At 41.1% G+C, this 17,540-nt stretch overlaps 1 protein-coding gene across 2 annotated transcripts in view; it reads right to left on the bottom strand.

Annotated features, from left to right (window-relative positions):
- The window catches only part of LOC307004674 (uncharacterized protein), a 31,060-nt gene extending 19,370 nt beyond the window's left edge, over positions 1–11,690 (bottom strand). The window contains exons 1-2 of one of the 2 annotated variants that reach the window (XM_079624066.1): positions 11,578–11,690; positions 10,572–10,804 (exon numbers count right to left, since the gene is read on the bottom strand). In XM_079624066.1, the coding sequence (XP_079480192.1) occupies positions 10,572–10,743 (172 nt within the window). In that variant the 5' untranslated portion in view covers positions 10,744–10,804; positions 11,578–11,690. The remainder of the gene's footprint in view (positions 1–10,571; positions 10,805–11,577) is intronic. The other variant, XM_079624067.1, reaches the window with a different exon arrangement.
- Between the last annotated feature and the right edge of the window lie 5,850 nt (positions 11,691–17,540).

Raw genomic sequence — 17,540 nt, 5'->3', positions numbered from 1 at the left:
CCTATTCAGCCTGTTGTTCTGTGTGCTATTGTGGAGCTGAATAACTTACCTTTCCAGATTAAATGTCTGTTCAGTTCTTGGTCTTGGATTTTGTGAAAAAAAATTCTAAATCAATGCGACTTATATATGTTTTTTTCCTCTTCATGACGCATTTTTTGACTGATGCGACTTATACTACGGAGCGACTTATAGTCCGGAAAATACGGTACTTTTGAAAACCCAGCGTTTAATTTATCCTGATACGCGCGCTCATTGTCACAGTTGTAGGGTGTTTTCACACCTAGTTCGCTTGAACCCTTCAAACACTCTCTGAGCGGTTCAGCGTGTGAACAAACCAAGTGATCTCAGACCCAACTAAAGGGACCAAAAAGCAAACCGTACTCAGACCACCATTCGTGGGTCCGTTTGTGGTTCGATTTCTTTGTGATATGTGAAAGCAATGAGCTCCCGGTCCACTTTGCGTTTCAACATAAGTACTGCTTTTGAAGAAATATCGAACTATTCTATGCAGTTCTGTCCCAACATACTGTGCAACACAAAATGCATTCACCTCACGTTAACGCAGCGGTTGTCACATTGTTAATGTGTTTTCTGTTGTGTCCATGGACTTTTAGGTTGTTTTTCTCATTCAGTGTTTTTCCTCATCTCTGTCGTCATTTTCATTAGTTCATTTTCGTCACCTGTTTAGTTAATTAGTCATTGTTAATCATCATCATCATCACCTGTCGTCACTCGTTGTCATCTGTGTATTTAAGTTCCTGTCTTTCACCCTTCAGTTGTCGGTCAATGCTAATGCTTATGCTTATGTCTGTTTATGTTACGTTGTATGGAGAGTTTTACCCTTGCCTGTACCAGTTTTGTTTAAGTTTGATTCTAGTAAAAGTTTGAATTGGAACTATTGTGCCTCTGCCTGTCTTCATCCGCACCATACCCGTGACAGATTGACCGACCCCCCTAAAATGGACGATTGGGTAAAAATTTTCGTCCTGGCCAAGGAGAGCCAAGATCTCCCAGCCTTTGCCCATGGAGGGTCGTTTGAGGGAACCCGTCTGGCCAGATTTCGCGGGACCCGTGGAGGCCGCAGTAGAGGCGGTGGTCGAGATGGACCCCGACACCATTCTCCGCTTTGGTCCCTCTTCGACCCTGGACGGTTGACGTCCAGCTCCAAGCCGCCTGCACCGCTGGTCCCGTCCAGCCCAGTGCTTCCTGCGCCAGAGCCCGCTGATCCTGCGCCAGAGCCCGCTGATCCTGCACCAGAGGCCGCTAATCCTGCGCCAGAGCCCTCATCACTGCCCAGCACAGAGCCCTCATCGCTGCCCAGCACAGAGCCCTCATCACTGCCCAGCACAGAGCCCTCATCGCTGCCCAGCACAGAGCCCTCATCGCTGCCCAGCACAGAGCCCTCATCGCTGCCCAGCACAGAGCCCTCATCGCTGCCCAGCACAGAGCCCTCATCGCTGCCCAGCACAGAGCCCTCATCGCTGCCCAGCACAGAGCCCTCATCGCTGCCCAGCACAGAGCCCTCATCGCTGCCCAGCACAGAGCCCTCATCGCTGCCCAGCACAGAGCCCTCATCGCTGCCCAGCACAGAGCCCTCATCGCTGCCCAGCACAGAGCCCTCATCGCTGCCCAGCACAGAGCCCTCATCGCTGCCCAGCACAGAGCCCTCATCGCTGCCCAGCACAGAGCCCTCATCGCTGCCCAGCACAGAGCCCTCATCGCTGCCCAGCACAGAGCCCTCATCGCTGCCCAGCACAGAGCCCTCATCGCTGCCCGGCACAGAGCCCTCATCGCTGCCCGGCACAGAGCTTCCTGCACCGCTGGTCCCGTCCAGCCCAGAGCTTCCTGCACCGCTGGTTCCGTCCAGTCCAGAGCTTCCTGTACCGCTGGTCCCGTCCAGCCCAGAGCTTCCTGCACCGCTGGTCCCGTCCAGCCCAGAGCTTCCTGCACCGCTGGTCCCGTCCAGCCCTGAGCTTCCTGCACCGCTGGTCCCGTCCAGCCCAGAGCTTCCTGCACCGCTGGTCCCGTCCAGCCCAGAGCTTCCTGCACCGCTGGTCCCGTCCAGCCCAGAGCTTCCTGCACCGCTGGTCCCGTCCAGCCCAGAGCTTCCTGCACCGCTGGTTCCGTCCAGTCCAGAGCTTCCTGTACCGCTGGTCCCGTCCAGCCCAGAGCTTCCTGCACCGCTGGTCCCGTCCAGCCCAGAGCTTCCTGCACCGCTGGTCCCGTCCAGCCCAGGACCGCCTTCGCCGCTGGCCCCGGTCAGCTCAGAGTCCTCTTCGCCGCGGGTCCAGTCCAGTGCTGACCTCCCCAAGAAAATTTTGGGGGGGGGGCAATAAGTCCTCTGAGGGGATCGTGGAGGCCCTGCCGACGCGGTCGCCATGGCCGCCCGAAGGGTCCTCACCGCCATGGCCGCCCGAAGGGTCCTCACCGCCATGGCCGCCCGAAGGGTCCTCACCGCCATGGCCGCCCGAAGGGTCCTCACCGCCATGGCCGCCCGAAGGGTCCTCTCCGCCATGGCCGCCCGAAGGGTCCTCACCGCCATGGCCGCCCGAAGGGTCCTCACCGCCATGGCCGCCCGAAGGGTCCTCACCGCCGTGGCCGCCCGAAGTGTCCTCACCACCGTGGCCGCCCGAAGGGTCGTCTCCGCCGTGGCCACTCGAAGGGTCCTCACCGCCGTGGCCGCCCGAAGGGTCCTCACCACCGTGGCCGCCCGAAGGGTCGTCTCCGCCGTGGCCGCCCGAAGGGTCCTCACCACCATGGACGCCTGAGGGTCCGTCTGCTCCGCCATGGCCACGCCCTCATCCTGCTCCGCCCTGCCCACCTGCACGTCCTGCTCCGCCCTGGAGGCTTCCTGCTCCAGATCGGCCACCTGTTCATCAGCCTCCAGGGCGCCCACCCTCCCACCCCTTTGGATGTTTTACGGCGCGAGGACGCGCCTGGGGGGAGGGGGGGGTTCTGTCACATTGTTAATGTGTTTTCTGTTGTGTCCATGGACTTTTAGGTTGTTTTTCTCATTCAGTGTTTTTCCTCATCTCTGTCGTCATTTTCATTAGTTCATTTTCGTCACCTGTTTAGTTAATTAGTCATTGTTAATCATCATCATCATCACCTGTCGTCACTCGTTGTCATCTGTGTATTTAAGTTCCTGTCTTTCACCCTTCAGTTGTCGGTCAATGCTAATGCTTATGCTTATGTCTGTTTATGTTACGTTGTATGGAGAGTGTTACCCTTGCCTGTACCAGTTTTGTTTAAGTTTGATTCTAGTAAAAGTTTGAATTGGAACTATTGTGCCTCTGCCTGTCTTCATCCGCACCATACCCGTGACAGCGGTAGAGTTATGCTCACGTGACACTGCAGTTGTTTACAGTCATGAACGTGTATAATTTGCATGTGTAAATAAATGCATAACTTAACATTGCATAACATTCATTCGCGTGCTGTTCTGAGCGCGTAGCCTACACATGAAACGCGCACTCTAGAAGCTTGAAGCGCGTACTGAGCTAAGATATCTTTCTTGTCTTATTGGGCTTAAACTGTCAAATACACACAAAAATACATAAACAGTTGGGATACATAATCAGATGTGTGTCTATCCGTTCTGCGTTGGTGGCAGCAACCAAATAATACACATGCTGCCGCAAGTCCTCAATTAAAACAACAAAAGAGAAAAGGTTGTATCAGCGATTTCAGGCCCAAACATAAATTATCACATTCATCTAATCTTTCCTAACGATCCGCTAGCTGCCCGCCCCATAAGCAAGCTGTCAAAAAAACGTGTCTCTGTAGGCAGCCGAGGCTCTGAGATTTACACACAAAAACAATTGGTTTCACCAACCACTCAAAACCAAAATAAACAGTGTTTTCCGACCAATCACCAACAGGGGCTGGGTGTTGAGGTTTTGCGCTCGTGCACGGCTGCACGCGAAGTCGGAGCTGAAGAAGAAGCCAGCGTCTATCAACAAGAGAAATTGTCAAGAGTCAAGCCCCAAGAGGAGGAGGAGGAGGGCGAGGGAATACCATCGTGTTTATTCCAAGACACATATAGTTGTCAGGAAGGCTTTTGAACAGTGGAAAGAAATTAAAGATAAAAAAAATAAAATACTCTTATTTTTATTTTTAATCGGCCGCCGAGGTGTCACTGTTTCTTCTGGACGGGTGAGTCGCTGCTAGTGCTGACTTGTTTGGATGTGAACTGTGTGTGACAATATCTTTCTTGAAATAATATGAGCGAAGCTCGACTAAACTTGGGTAGCTCTAGCTAAGAAATGCGTGTGCATGATCGTTTTTTCATGATGCACGAAACAGGAGGGAGGGGCGAGCTAACTTGGTTTGTTTGGGATCTCGCTTCAAACACAAACAGAAGTGACGTCACCCACAATCGCTGATACAACCTTTAACTGAAAAACTTCAGTAGCTTAAATAAGAATCAATGTATAATTTTTATAGTGAGGTCTGTGTAGCAGTTTAATTTTTACATGCGTTTATTCAATTTCATATTTGAATGGTGCTGTTATATATATTTACTGTGGCTGAAAAAATAAAGCACTGTTTATTTCATTTGATTAGTATGTTTTGTTTTTGTAATGTGCAGCTTTGTTCTTATTTTTAATAACAAAGATAAAATATTTTATAATTTATAATGTTTTATAATACATTTTTTTAGGGCCAACCCCTAAAAGAGTGTATTCACTATTCACCCAAGAACAGCGTTACAATGTCACGTAAAAGTAAAAAAGGTTACATGAGCACCAGTGACAAAATGCGTTTAAGTGGGGAGTCCGCTTAATTATTTTAAGGTGATTAAGGATCCATATCCCTTCTACGACAACCTGGATGAAATTTTGGGGGCAAGCGTTGAGGGCAAGAAGAACATGGGGCGCATGCGCAAGTGCTGACCCAGACGCTGGCCTGTTTGTGTCTGTTTGTTTGTATTTAAAGTTTGTTTCTGATGCTGTTTTATTCTCAAAACTTGGAGATATGTTTTTCAAACTGATAGTGATATGGATTTGGATCTGGAGCTTGGAATATACCGTCGATGGTGCTTTTGCACTCGAAGCCGACATGGAGTTGGGAGGTTTGAGAAACGGCAAATTGATTATCTACAGCCGGGAGGATTTACTGAGTCTTCGCTACAATGCAAGAGTTATGCCGAAACTTCCTTGCGATATTCCCCATGAAATCATGTATTCTCCACAAATAATTTGCAGGAGAAGGAAAAGGAGAAGGAGAGGTACTAGAGGGGGAATTAGGAATCGATTGAAACGACGCGGCAGCCGCTTTCCTCTGCCCACGATTACTCTAACTAATGCTCGATCACTTAAGAATAAAATGCCTGAACTTGAGGCATTATTTAAACACAACAGAGACTATAAAAAAACAAGCCTGCTTTGCATCACTGAAACATGGCTAACGGAGGAGACGGATGATATAAACCTCGAGGGATATACTCTAATTCGACTGGACCGTGATAGTCAGAAATCATCCAAAACCATCGGAGGAGGATTGTGTATGTTTGTCAATAACAGCTGGGCAACAAACATCACGGTACGTGGAACTTACTGCTCAACCCATTGCGAACTTCTATCGGTGTCCTTCAGGCCACACTATCTGCCCCGTGAGTTCGGACAAATAACTGTTATCTTAGTTTATGTACCTGGGCCGAATTTTGTATTCGCAGCCGAGGGCATTGCTGCCAAAAAAATCTGCGTTTTTGCCGAATTTGGAACAGTATATAACTTGTCCGACGAGACTGAGTAAAACCTTGGATAAATGTTTTGGTAATGTGGACGGGGCTTATGTACCAAGGCTGCACCCACCATTAGGACGTTCAGACCATAATGTTATCCACCTTCTTCCAAAATATAGACAGATACTAAAAAGGACTGAACCTGTCATTCAGCAGGTCCAGTCATGGACTAAAGACTCAATTGAAAACCTCAGAGATTGCTTTGGAAGTACTGATTGGAATCTGTTTTTTAATGATTTTAATGGTTGCAATGTCGATCATGAGTCTTTGAATGACATTAACATTACCAGTTATATCAACTTTTGGCAGTGGTTCAAACAAAAAATATTAGAATATTTCCAAACAATAAACCTTGGATCAACAAAGATCTTAAACAAACTTTAAACAAGAAGAGAATGGCCTTTTTAAGGAATGAGACAGACATGGTAAGAGAATTAAATAAATAAATTAAATGTAAGATAAAGGAGGCCCAAATACAGTATAAAGATAAAGTTGAAAATAAATGTAAAACCGGTAATGTCAGAGACGCATGGAAAGGACTAAATATTATGATGGGCAAACAACAGAAACGGGCACAACTGGTTGTTGATGATGATCCTCATAGTTTTGTAAATAATTTAAATGTTTTTTACTCAAGGTTTGACAATCATGTAGATACTGAGCATAATGTTACTCTGATAGAATCTGAACCTATGAGAATAGAGGTAGGGGAGGTTATCAAAGTGCTCCGTAGAATTAAACCAAAGAAGGCTAGCGGTCCAGATGGCCTTAAGGGTATTGTTCTAAAAGAGTGTGCAGTCCAACTTGGGCATGTATGCACTAGGCTGTTTCAGATCTTTTTAGACGATGGCTTTGTGCCGGTAGCATGGAAAAACACCACTGCCTTGCCTTGCCTTGCCTTGATTATAAGCCCAATCGGAGCACCACTGATGCCTGCCTGACCTTACTTCATAAAGCACAGCATCATTTAGATAAAACAAATGCTCATGTCAGAATGTTTTTTATGGATTTTACATCAGCATTTAATACTGTACAGCTACACATTTTAATAGAAAGGTTGCGAGATTTAGGTGTACATAGCTGGTTAATTTTATGGATTGAGAATTTTTTAAGCAATAGGCCCCAAAGAGTCCGTGTTAACCGAATCTTATCTGATTGCATAGTCTTACATTCTGGATTACCTCAGGGATGTGTATTATCCCCTCTGCTCTTTTCTGTTTATACTAATGAGCTTACGTGTAACAGTGATGATCTTACCTTGATTAAATATGCAGATGATTTGTTTTTAATTTCGTGCCAAACAGACAAGAACTGTCCCACCTATTTTGAGTATATTGAAAGTCTTGTACAATGGTTTGACAATAGTCATCTACGGTTGAACATTGAGAAGACAAAGGAATTATGCTGTGGGAATCAGAATAAGAAATGTACAGTTGTGCTCCCATAAGAAGAAGTAACTATACAAGGTGTAAAGATTGAGCAAGTTAAAACATTTAAATATTTAGGCATAATCATTGATGACAAACTTTCGTTTTTGGATAATGTGAACTATGTACATAAGAAATCAAGACAGCGTTTAAGCCTACTTAGAAAGTTGCGAAACCTTGACATCGAAAGGAGGATCTTAACTATTGTATATAGATCGATGATTGAAACCATTTTAACCTACAATATTGTCTCATGGTATGGAAATTTAACAATGAAATTAAAGAATAAATTAACACGAGTAATTAACGAAGCAAATAAGATTATCGGCCACAGGCACGTGCAGAGGGGGGGGCTTTGGGTGCTCGAGCCCCTGCCCTTTTTCAAAATTAATCAAAAGTGCCCTTTTCAAACAAATATCATTGATAATATTGTGGTCAATAAAACAAAATGCATTTGCTTATAATTTACATGACAATGTGTACAAGACTAAAGTAGCCTAAATTCACGTTTATTTTTACGTTTCTGTCAGTCTGAGGTGTCGTTGCTATAACGCGTTGCTATGGGTTGCGTCACTTGCGTCAAGTTGTGCGTGTCTTGCTTCGGTCTTGACTGACGGTCTCCTTTTTAGAGGGTCTAAAACTCCGGAGTAGTGTGTGGACGGCAGGCATAACCGTAGCAAAAGTTATGCGTTTTAAAATGAAAATGTACACGTAGGTATCCCACACAGTCTGCTTGGGAACCGATGCTCTCGAGCGTCTTTCAGTGAGTATGGCTCGACGGCAGAAAAAGAAAAAAGAAAAGCTTTTTTTATTATTATTTTTTTTTTTATAATAAAAGGTTGCGTGTCGATTCCTGTTTGTCATGCATAATACACCGACCAATCGTCATCTGGCACAAGAAGTTCAAATATCATTGGACGGTCATTTATAAATAAATCATTTGAAAATTACATGGACAGACGAATTTACATTAAAGTGATCTGAATCTCCGTCGTTGACCTAATGGATGTTAATTGACTACAAACCAGCACCAAAAGTAGCATTAATGGTAAGTATAATATTAAAGTCACTTGTAGGCTATTTAGTCTATATTGATACACCGTTTACCATTATGAAACTATCATAGTTTGTTAAATGAAGCCCAGGCCTACTGCAGGCTGCCTGACAACAACACACTAAATGGTGAATTTATTATTTTAACATTTTTGCACACACACACATTACTTTTTTTTTTTTTAAAGAAGTCCCTTATGCGCTTTAAGCCTGCATTTATTTGATCAAAAATACAGAAAAATACTACAATTTAAAATAATGGTTCTCTATTTTAATATACTTTAAAAAATATAATTTATTTCTGTGATGCAAAGCACACACACACACACATACACATACATACATACATACACATACATATATATATATATATATATATATATGCCCCTTTTTATATTTGAGCCCCTGCCCCTGAGGAACTCTCTGCACGTCCCTGATCGGCCATAAACAAAGCACATTGCAAGAACTATTCTCAAATTTTATGGAGAAAAAGGCGCTAGTTGTGTATTCCGATCAGACTCATCCCCTTCATTCCTGCTTTGAAGTCCTCCCTTCGGGTCGCAGGCTACGTACACCGTATGCTAGAAAGAATATTTTTAAAAGATCATTTGTCCCATTGGCAGTGACTGTTTTAAACCAAATTCTCAATTAGGGTTGTTATTGTGAATAATGTACACTGTACTTTACTGCATCATGTATTTATCAATTATTATGTGTGTATTATGTGTTTAATGTGGTTGTATAATGTTGTTGAAGCCAGTATCAAAGATGAATTTCTGTCTAGTAAATCTGAACAGACAATAAAGTTAAAACAAACAAACAAACAAACAGCTAGTGTTTGTCTGACAGATGTCGTCAAAGGTGGAAGTGTAAAAAATGAACAGAAAGGATCTGAGTTCTTTTGAGGTTGTGGTGTGAACAACAAAAGGTCTGAGATCACTTCAATGCAGAAGAGGATCAAAAAAGGATCCGGGTTCTCTTCTGAGTCCACTATATTGCCAATGCATCCAATCAGATGATGACTTTGAACCTCCTGAAGTGCGTCACATGCATCAAACGTTTAGCTCTTACAGCCACACGGTGCCATCTTTAATGTTTATGTTATTATTCTAATGTTCATGCACACAAAAACTGCAGAGTGCTGCTAATTTTATTTTGTTGGTCTAATATAAAACTTTATATTAGGAATAATTTCAATGGGTGTGCAAGTAGAGGAATTGTTCCGTGTGTGATTTATTTATTTTAGCCTGTAGAAAGAATCACGAGAAGGGATTTCCCAGATCCCCGACAGTGGAGCGACGTCACACAGAGATTTCTACTATTGAAACGGCGATGGCGTTGATGGACCCTCTCTTTGATCGCTGGCTCCCCGCCTCTCCTCTACCTGATGGACCGATCCAGTTTTTTATTATATTTTGACTTTTTGTTTTTGTCTTTTTCTGTAACAGGTAGTGGATTTATTAGTTCACGTTTTGTTATTTAGTTAGATCAGCGAGGCACGCAATACCCACCTGTTTTATTCTCCTTTTGAGATTAATCTTTTGTTTTGTTTATCTTGTGTGTGTGAATTTTTAATCATTGCTTGTTCTTTGTATTAAAACCTTATGGAGTAATCAGACGTCAAAACTAATCAATTGTCTGTGAATTTGTGTGTGTTCAGTCCTTGCCTTTTAAAATGGTTTAAAAAAGCTAAAGTTGGTTTTGGGCAGTAACAGTGTATTTTGAACATTTGCAGCACATCTTAACAAAAATATATAACTGTTAATTGTAAAAAATTTAATTTAATGTCATACATGACATGATCTTACATGATCTTGACAGAAGATGTTCAAGTCAAGTGCTCAATTTGTCTTTGATTTAAACAGTTTGTGTCGCTCACAAACATCCTAACAGTTGTGGGTTTTAATGGGACGTAAAAACTACCGACTTATTCAATGAATATTTATGTTCAGGTATGTTAAAATGTATTATGATAACATTTTGTTTATTAGTCTTTTTTTTTTCATTTGATTATCTGACTTTTAATGGTTTTCCTTGTTTTTCATTCAGGAGTTGATTTGGGGTTTAAATGTTATGGAAAATAATGTTGTCTGAATTATTTTTCCCAATTTAATGCGTAATAACGAACACCAAACATGGAAATCGGATCTCCTCAGGTTGAAGGCAGCACTAGTTTGTCTGGTCATGTGATCTCAACATGTCTGTCCACATGAGGCGACCCGCTCGAATAATCAAATCATTTTGACATTCATATGACATTTTTAAAAAATATAATTAATTTCTGTAGAGCTGGACATTTACATAAGGATCAAATGACTGAGTTCAACTTTGAGAATGAAACCAACCTGTTTGTTCCTCAGGATCTTCATGTTTCACTCTAAATGTCTCTTCAATCTTCACGTCTTCACTCTCCTCTTTAATATACGCCGTCTTTGCTTGTTCCTCTGTATCTTCAGGTTTCACTCTAAATGTTTCTTCAATCTGTACATCTTCACTCTCCACTTTAATAAACGCCATCTTTATAATAGTGTCATGTGGATCTCAGTCGCTTCACCAGGAGTTTTTCTGTGTGTTTTTCCTGTTTAAGATGAGAATAATTAACAGAAAGAAAATTAAATCGACATTAAATCTGTGTGTGTCTCAATCAGCTCTAGTTCAGTTCACTGGTAAGAGAGTCAGTCAGAGAGAGAGTTAATAGACTTTAATCACCTGATTAAAATATACAAATAATACCTGAAATTTCATTTTATATTTAATATTTGGGTAACACTTTACAATAAGGTTCATTAGTTAATGTATTAACTAACATGAACTTACCATGAGCAGTACATTTGTAACTGTATTTGTTAATCTTTGTTAACGTTAGTTAATAGAAATACAGCTGTTCATTGTTAGTTCATGTTAACTAATGTAGTTAACTAATGTTAACTAACGAACCTTATTGTAAAGTGTTACCAATATTTGTTACAATTAATAAATTACTCATTCATGAAAACAGCAGCTGGTTTGTAAAAGTTGTCATTACACATTGTGTTTGATGTTCTCGTTCATGTTTCATTTGTTTTCAGCAGCGCTTTTAATCACTGAATCATGTCAAGAAACAACTCGAAAGACGTTTCTCTAATCACTTCTTGACGATAAACTTTATTTGCGTTATTGAGTGTGAAATGAGATGCTAATTTTCTGTTAATCAAGGGTGGATGGGATGTACTCCCAAAAATAACGTTCATTATTGTTAAATAAAAATACTTTCAAGAGTGGTTCATTTATTGTACATATATTTTATAAATGATGAAATTGACTAAACAGTTTGCATTTTTTAAACACTTCAAATGCGTATAAAACACAAACCTTTCTTTATCAGAATCACAACAGATGCAGGAGCGCGGCACAGCCTGATGACGTCATATACCAGACCAAAATAAAAGTCCCGTTCACAAGATGCTGTCTGTCTGTCTGTATACAAGAGTAATCCTAGAACTGAGGTTATATTTGAAGTCTCCCAGATAAACCTGTTACTTAAAAGAAGAAAAAAAAATCAGTTTTGAATAATAACACAAATCATATTACACTATCACTAAAAATAATGCTTTATGTATATTTATTTAGTGACATTTTTTATATATTAACTAAATAACTCCCACTCCACCTATTATATATTTGATTCATGCATTCAACTTGAATTAATATGAAATAATTAAGTTTAATTTTCAACTTTTTTGTGCTTACTCTTAAGTTATTAGCAATTGCATAGAATATATATTTTCTGTATTATTTGCAGTGTGAGTAATGTATTACAAAAATAATGCCAATACAGTAATATTGTGATGAACGCTGGGGATTTCTCTTTTTGTTTGGGTTTGGCCCTGCCCATCTAAACAGCACGTTTTCGTTCCATGGACTGTAGGCAGGGATAATTGAACTCACCTGGGGCCTCATTTATAAAATTGTGCGTACTAGATCCTTACTAAAAGTGTACGTGCGGCCAAAAGCCAAAAATGGCGTGCGCCAAAAAAATATTCAGAGTTATAAAACCGTGCGTACGCCAGAACCTGCGCAGAATTCACTTTATAAATCCCACTCAGCAGAAGATTGCGCGCACATGCGTCTCCTCCCTGAAATAACCATATATGGAGCTTACAACGCCTAGTTATACTATGCAGATCCTCATCTGCATATCATTTACATATGATTATTCATCCATGTGATAACATGTTTAACGGTACAAGACATTATGAAATACGGATGTGCCGTCAAATTACATTAATAAAAATCATTTAGTAGCCTATTCTTGCCTTGTTTTTGAATAAATAAATCAAAAAATACATTTCAGAGAAAGTTTTTCTTAATCTTTTCTACTGGCGAAATAGTATTTTTAATTGATTTATATTTTTAATGGAAACAGATAGACCTTGTTGTGCATTATATTTGCACAATCTGCTATTATCATGAGAAGCAATTATCTCTGTAGCTAAAACATTGAAACACAGCATGCCAAAGGAAAAGTGTTCAAAAGCATTGCATCCACAACAAATATTTATAGGCTATTTATTGAATATATATATTATTTTTTTTTCAGTAAATGTCATGTAGGCTAGTTTAAGTGTTTAACTCCGTTAATGAGAATGGCATATTTAATCTAACTGTTTATATCAGAAATAAAACAGTTTAAATCATTGTTTTATATAAACTGTAGCCTATTTATGATTAGGACTCATAATGAAGATTTACAGTTTTACTTCATCTGCCGTTAGATATGCATCAGTTTCACTAAACGGCCAAACGCGCTCGCTGGCGCAGACATTTAAGATGTGGATATTTGCTTCAAGTGATAGGCTTGGTGAGTGGAATTATATTTGTATAATCTTTCTGTATATTGTAAGAAATTATAGTCTGCCCCGATCCAACTTCCACTCCAATATATACATTTATATCAAAATGTTCCTTTACTTAAAAGAGTTTAATTATCATATAGAGACAATTCCATCCAATCTCAGTAATATGTAAATAAATAGTTTCACAGAGGGCAACCAACCACCATTTTGATTACAGGCTTTTGTGTACCTTGCCACTACTTTACTGTAATAAACTTCATTTTTGAGATCTTCGACGTCCACATAATTTTTTCTTACAATATGTATAATTTTATTTAGATTTTCTGTCTAAAAGTGACCAAAAAGACATTTAACTCCAGCTTCACCATCGGCGTCGCCAAACTGCTCCATCTCCAAAACGTTCGTACGCTTGGGTCAGAGTTTGCGTGCAGGTGCGCACATTTTCCCGTGAAGTTTGTTTTTATAAATCACAACTTATGCGTCGGAAGTGACGTACGCCTCTTTCTGGGCCTGTTTTGTGTGTACGCAACGGTTATAAATGAGGCCCCTGGAGTGGGAGGACATTTAAGAGATGAGAGAAAAAGCAGCTCGGCAGAAGTGAACGTGATCACGTGAACGTGATGACTGGCTTCTCGCGCTCAGGGGAAGATGGGGACGCTTTGTGTTGCTCAAGACCATTAGGGATTGTCCAGCAACAACCCTTTGTCTGGCCTAACCCTAAGATGGGTAACCCTGCAACCCTAACTAGAGTGCAGTGCCGTGTTGGAGTACACTTGTGTATCGCTGTTTGTCCTAGTGAGGGCGTACATAGTAAATGTTTGTTTACATAATGGTTATATTTTTCTCAATAAAATTCTCAATAATACGATATTTTTCCATAAAGTCTGGTGTTGTGATGTACCATAAATCTGGTTAAACGCTTTAGAAGAAATCAAGAGGTTTACCTTGAAGAAACACCTGGACAGGTGCCACGCTAACGCTCAGCTTTCCGAGAGAGATGCAGTTCAAGAAGTTCAACAGAAATTAAGTTTCTCTCGGTCTGCCATGCTGTTTGAACTCCGAGAAGTGAAGAGACTTGTGTCTACCCAATGCATGCCAAGTTTGTGCTGTGAACTTAAATGAAAAGAAAAGAAAATGCCTTAATGTTAAATTGTAAAATTTTAAAAAATGACGTGAATGACTATAATGCGTTAAGAGCTCGCTCAAGTACTGCGGAGCTAAACCATTTAATGCTTTGTAAGTGATCAGCAATATTTAAAAATGTATACGATGTTTAATAGGCAGCCAATGCAGTGTTGACAGAACGGGGCTAATATGGTCATACTTCCTGGTTCTGGTTCATTTGTTTATTAAGCGTGCAGGGCAACCACCCAGTAGAGCATTACAATAATCTAGCCTTGAGGTCATGAATGCATGAACTAATTGTTCATGCATTCATGAGAGCATATGAGAGTCAATGAGAGCATATGGCATAATTTAGATATATTTTTAAGATGGAAAAATGGGGTTTTACAGACACTAGACACGTGACTTTCAAATGAAAGATTGGTATCAAAGAGCACACCCAGGTTCCTAACCGACGACGAAGACTTAACAGAGCAGCCATCAAGTGTTAGACAGTACTCTAGGTTATTACGTGTGGAAGTTTTTTTGTCCAATAATTAGAATCTCTGTTTTTTCTGAATTTAGTAGTAGGAAATTACTAGTCATCCAATTTTTTATATCAGCTATGCATTCCGTTAATTTTGTGAATTGGTAGGTTTCGTTAGGTTTTGAAGAATACAGCTGAGGATCGTCGGCATAACAGTGAAAGCTAATTCCATGTTTCCTAATGATATCTCCTAATGGTAGCATGTACAGAGGGAACAGCGGCGGTCCTAGTACTGAGCCTTGTGGTACGCCATTCTGAACTTGTGATCGCTAAGACATCTCTTCATTTACTGCTACAAACTGATAACGGTCAGATAAGTGTGATTTAAACCATGCTATTGCAATTCCACTAATGCCAACATAGTTTTCTAGTCTATTTAAAAGGATGTTGTGGTCAATGGTGTCAAATGCAGCACTAAGATCAAGTAATACTAATAGAGAGATACAACCACGATCGGATAATAAGAGCAAATCATTTGTGTCCCGTCTGAATCTGTAAAGGAAATAACATATGTCGAGTGATAAGAATTGTAACTTAACTGTTGTTTAGAAAACTACTCCTGTTCGAATAGACAATAACACTACATTTTAGATACCAGTGCAATTTCACAATTCTCAATTCCAATTTTGATACCACAGCAACTACAAGCCTAACGAATATACATTTCAAATATTATTAAAGACAAATGATCAGTCAGAAATTGAATAATCAAGTATAAAAAATCTAATCCTTATTAAATTACACGTTATTCAGTCAAGAGCAGTGAGTGTTTTTTTCTTTTTCCTTTGTTGCTTGATTAACATTAATAATTTCAGATATTTTGAAGTGTGAAAAAACAGTGAAATAGAAAGTGGCTAGTGATTTAGATAAACTTGAACTGTATGTTTGGTCACTGGGGCTGATTGCATAAATGAGTCACGGTCATATCGCCACCAACTGGCAGCAGGAAGTGTCACTTACAACATACTTTGAATAAGTCCTCCTATTTTTACCTAAATTGCCTCAAACTTTGTCAGAATAATGTCATGACAAGGCTGACAATGGTGTTGCCATGGTGATGCATCAAATATTAACACTATTCTTTAAATATTCAGGTTTCAAGAAATTAAGCACATTAATCATAGTTTTTGGCCATTACACGCAGATGTCACGTACTGCTCTGAGACACAAAGGTTGAGGTTAGATTCAGTATTTATTTAAAGGGTTGTCCACAACCCTAATCCAAATCCAGGCAAGGGTCATACACAAAGAAACAATCCAAACAATAACAGATCAGGGCTGAGGCAGAGAGAAATCCGAGGCAACAGGCAGAGAATCAAGAGAAGGACACGGGAGAAACAGGATACAAACACGCTCAGAAATGAATGAGTGTACATGGTGTAAATAGGCTGAGACTGACAAGGTAATGAGACACAGGTGGATGCAATCAGTGATGATAAGTCCAGGCAGTGAGTTATGGTAAATGTAGTTTCATGAGGGAATGACAATAGTCCAGGGTGGAGTGCCCTCTGGTGGTAATGCCGGGCACTCTCACTGGTGACCGTGACATAGCCCACCCTCAAAGGAGGGAGATGGAGCGTAGGCAGACCCGGGGGCGGGATGGAGGGCCTGGAGACTGAGGCGGAGGAGGCTGAGCAGATGGCCTTGCAGACGGGCTTGAAGAACCCCACGACAAAGCAGACGTCCACCAAAGCAGTGAAACTGGGGAACAGAGCACAGAGAGGTTAAAATTGGCCTCAGAGGCCCTGTCAAAACAGGAAGGGAGCTCAAAGGCATCCTCCATGGTCTCAATGGGACCGACAGGGTGTTTCCGGTCAGATACGACCTCTGCGGCTGCGTCAAAGCAGACAGGGAACTCAGGGGCAACCTCTGTGGTCGTCTCAACGCAGACAGGAAAGGAAGTTCATAGGTTACGAGGCAGGGTTTTGGGACTGGAGCGAACTCTGGAGTGGACTCATGAACTGGGTTGGACTCTGGAACTGACTCTTGGACTGAAGAGCAGCGCACGGCCCAAACACACAGAATAGGGGAGTACTGTCGACAGTGGGACCACCTCAGAAACCCCTACGCTTGGCTTTATTGCTGAGATGCCAGCTCCTCGTACTGACGTCAATGGTGTGTCCTCCAGATTTGAAGCCAGTATTAAACGCCTAGGGGCTGCCTTAATGTCTTAGATTTTCGCCTACTATATAGTATGAATTGAAAAAATACTGTTTTCGCCTACTATATAGTAGGAAAGTAGACATATTCGAACGCACTATTAGAATACGTACGTCCGAATCTCGCGATTAGTATGTCACCCAGGTAATTCTCACCTACTCTTTTATGAATACAGAGGATTCGTACATACTTTTTCACTCGTCTACTCCTTTTCCCTACTATATAGTAGGGAAGTATGCGGTTTCTAACGCAGCCAGAGTGTCCTGTGGTGTACTTCTTTTTCTCAATTGAAGAACTGTTTGCCTGATGGAATAAATTCAGGACCACCATGTATTTGTCTGGTTGTGCACCTTAAAGGGTGTTGGATGTTGATTGTTAGTCGCTGTTCTCTTATATTGTTTTTTTGTGTGTGTGTCTTATGTTTGTTTGGTTTTATGTGACAATTGTTAAATTGACTGCTCCCTGACTTATTTGTAGTAATTAATTTCCTAGCCAGCTTTATGTGTGGTTTTTGTTTGTTTATTGTTTTTTGTTTAATGTATTGGTTGATTTGATCGCTGGCTAGAGGAATTGTTTATTTATCTATTTTTTTCTTTAAATTATGTATATATTTAAACTGCTTTTCACCCTTGATTAAGCAGCAGGGGGTAGTTTCCCATCGTGGTCAG

This window comes from Phoxinus phoxinus, assembly GCF_949152265.1.
Source record: "Phoxinus phoxinus genome assembly, chromosome: 9".
Lineage (NCBI taxonomy): Eukaryota > Metazoa > Chordata > Actinopteri > Cypriniformes > Leuciscidae > Phoxinus > Phoxinus phoxinus.
The sequence above is the reverse complement of the archived record's forward strand: the minus strand, read 5'-3'. Positions and strand labels throughout refer to the sequence as shown.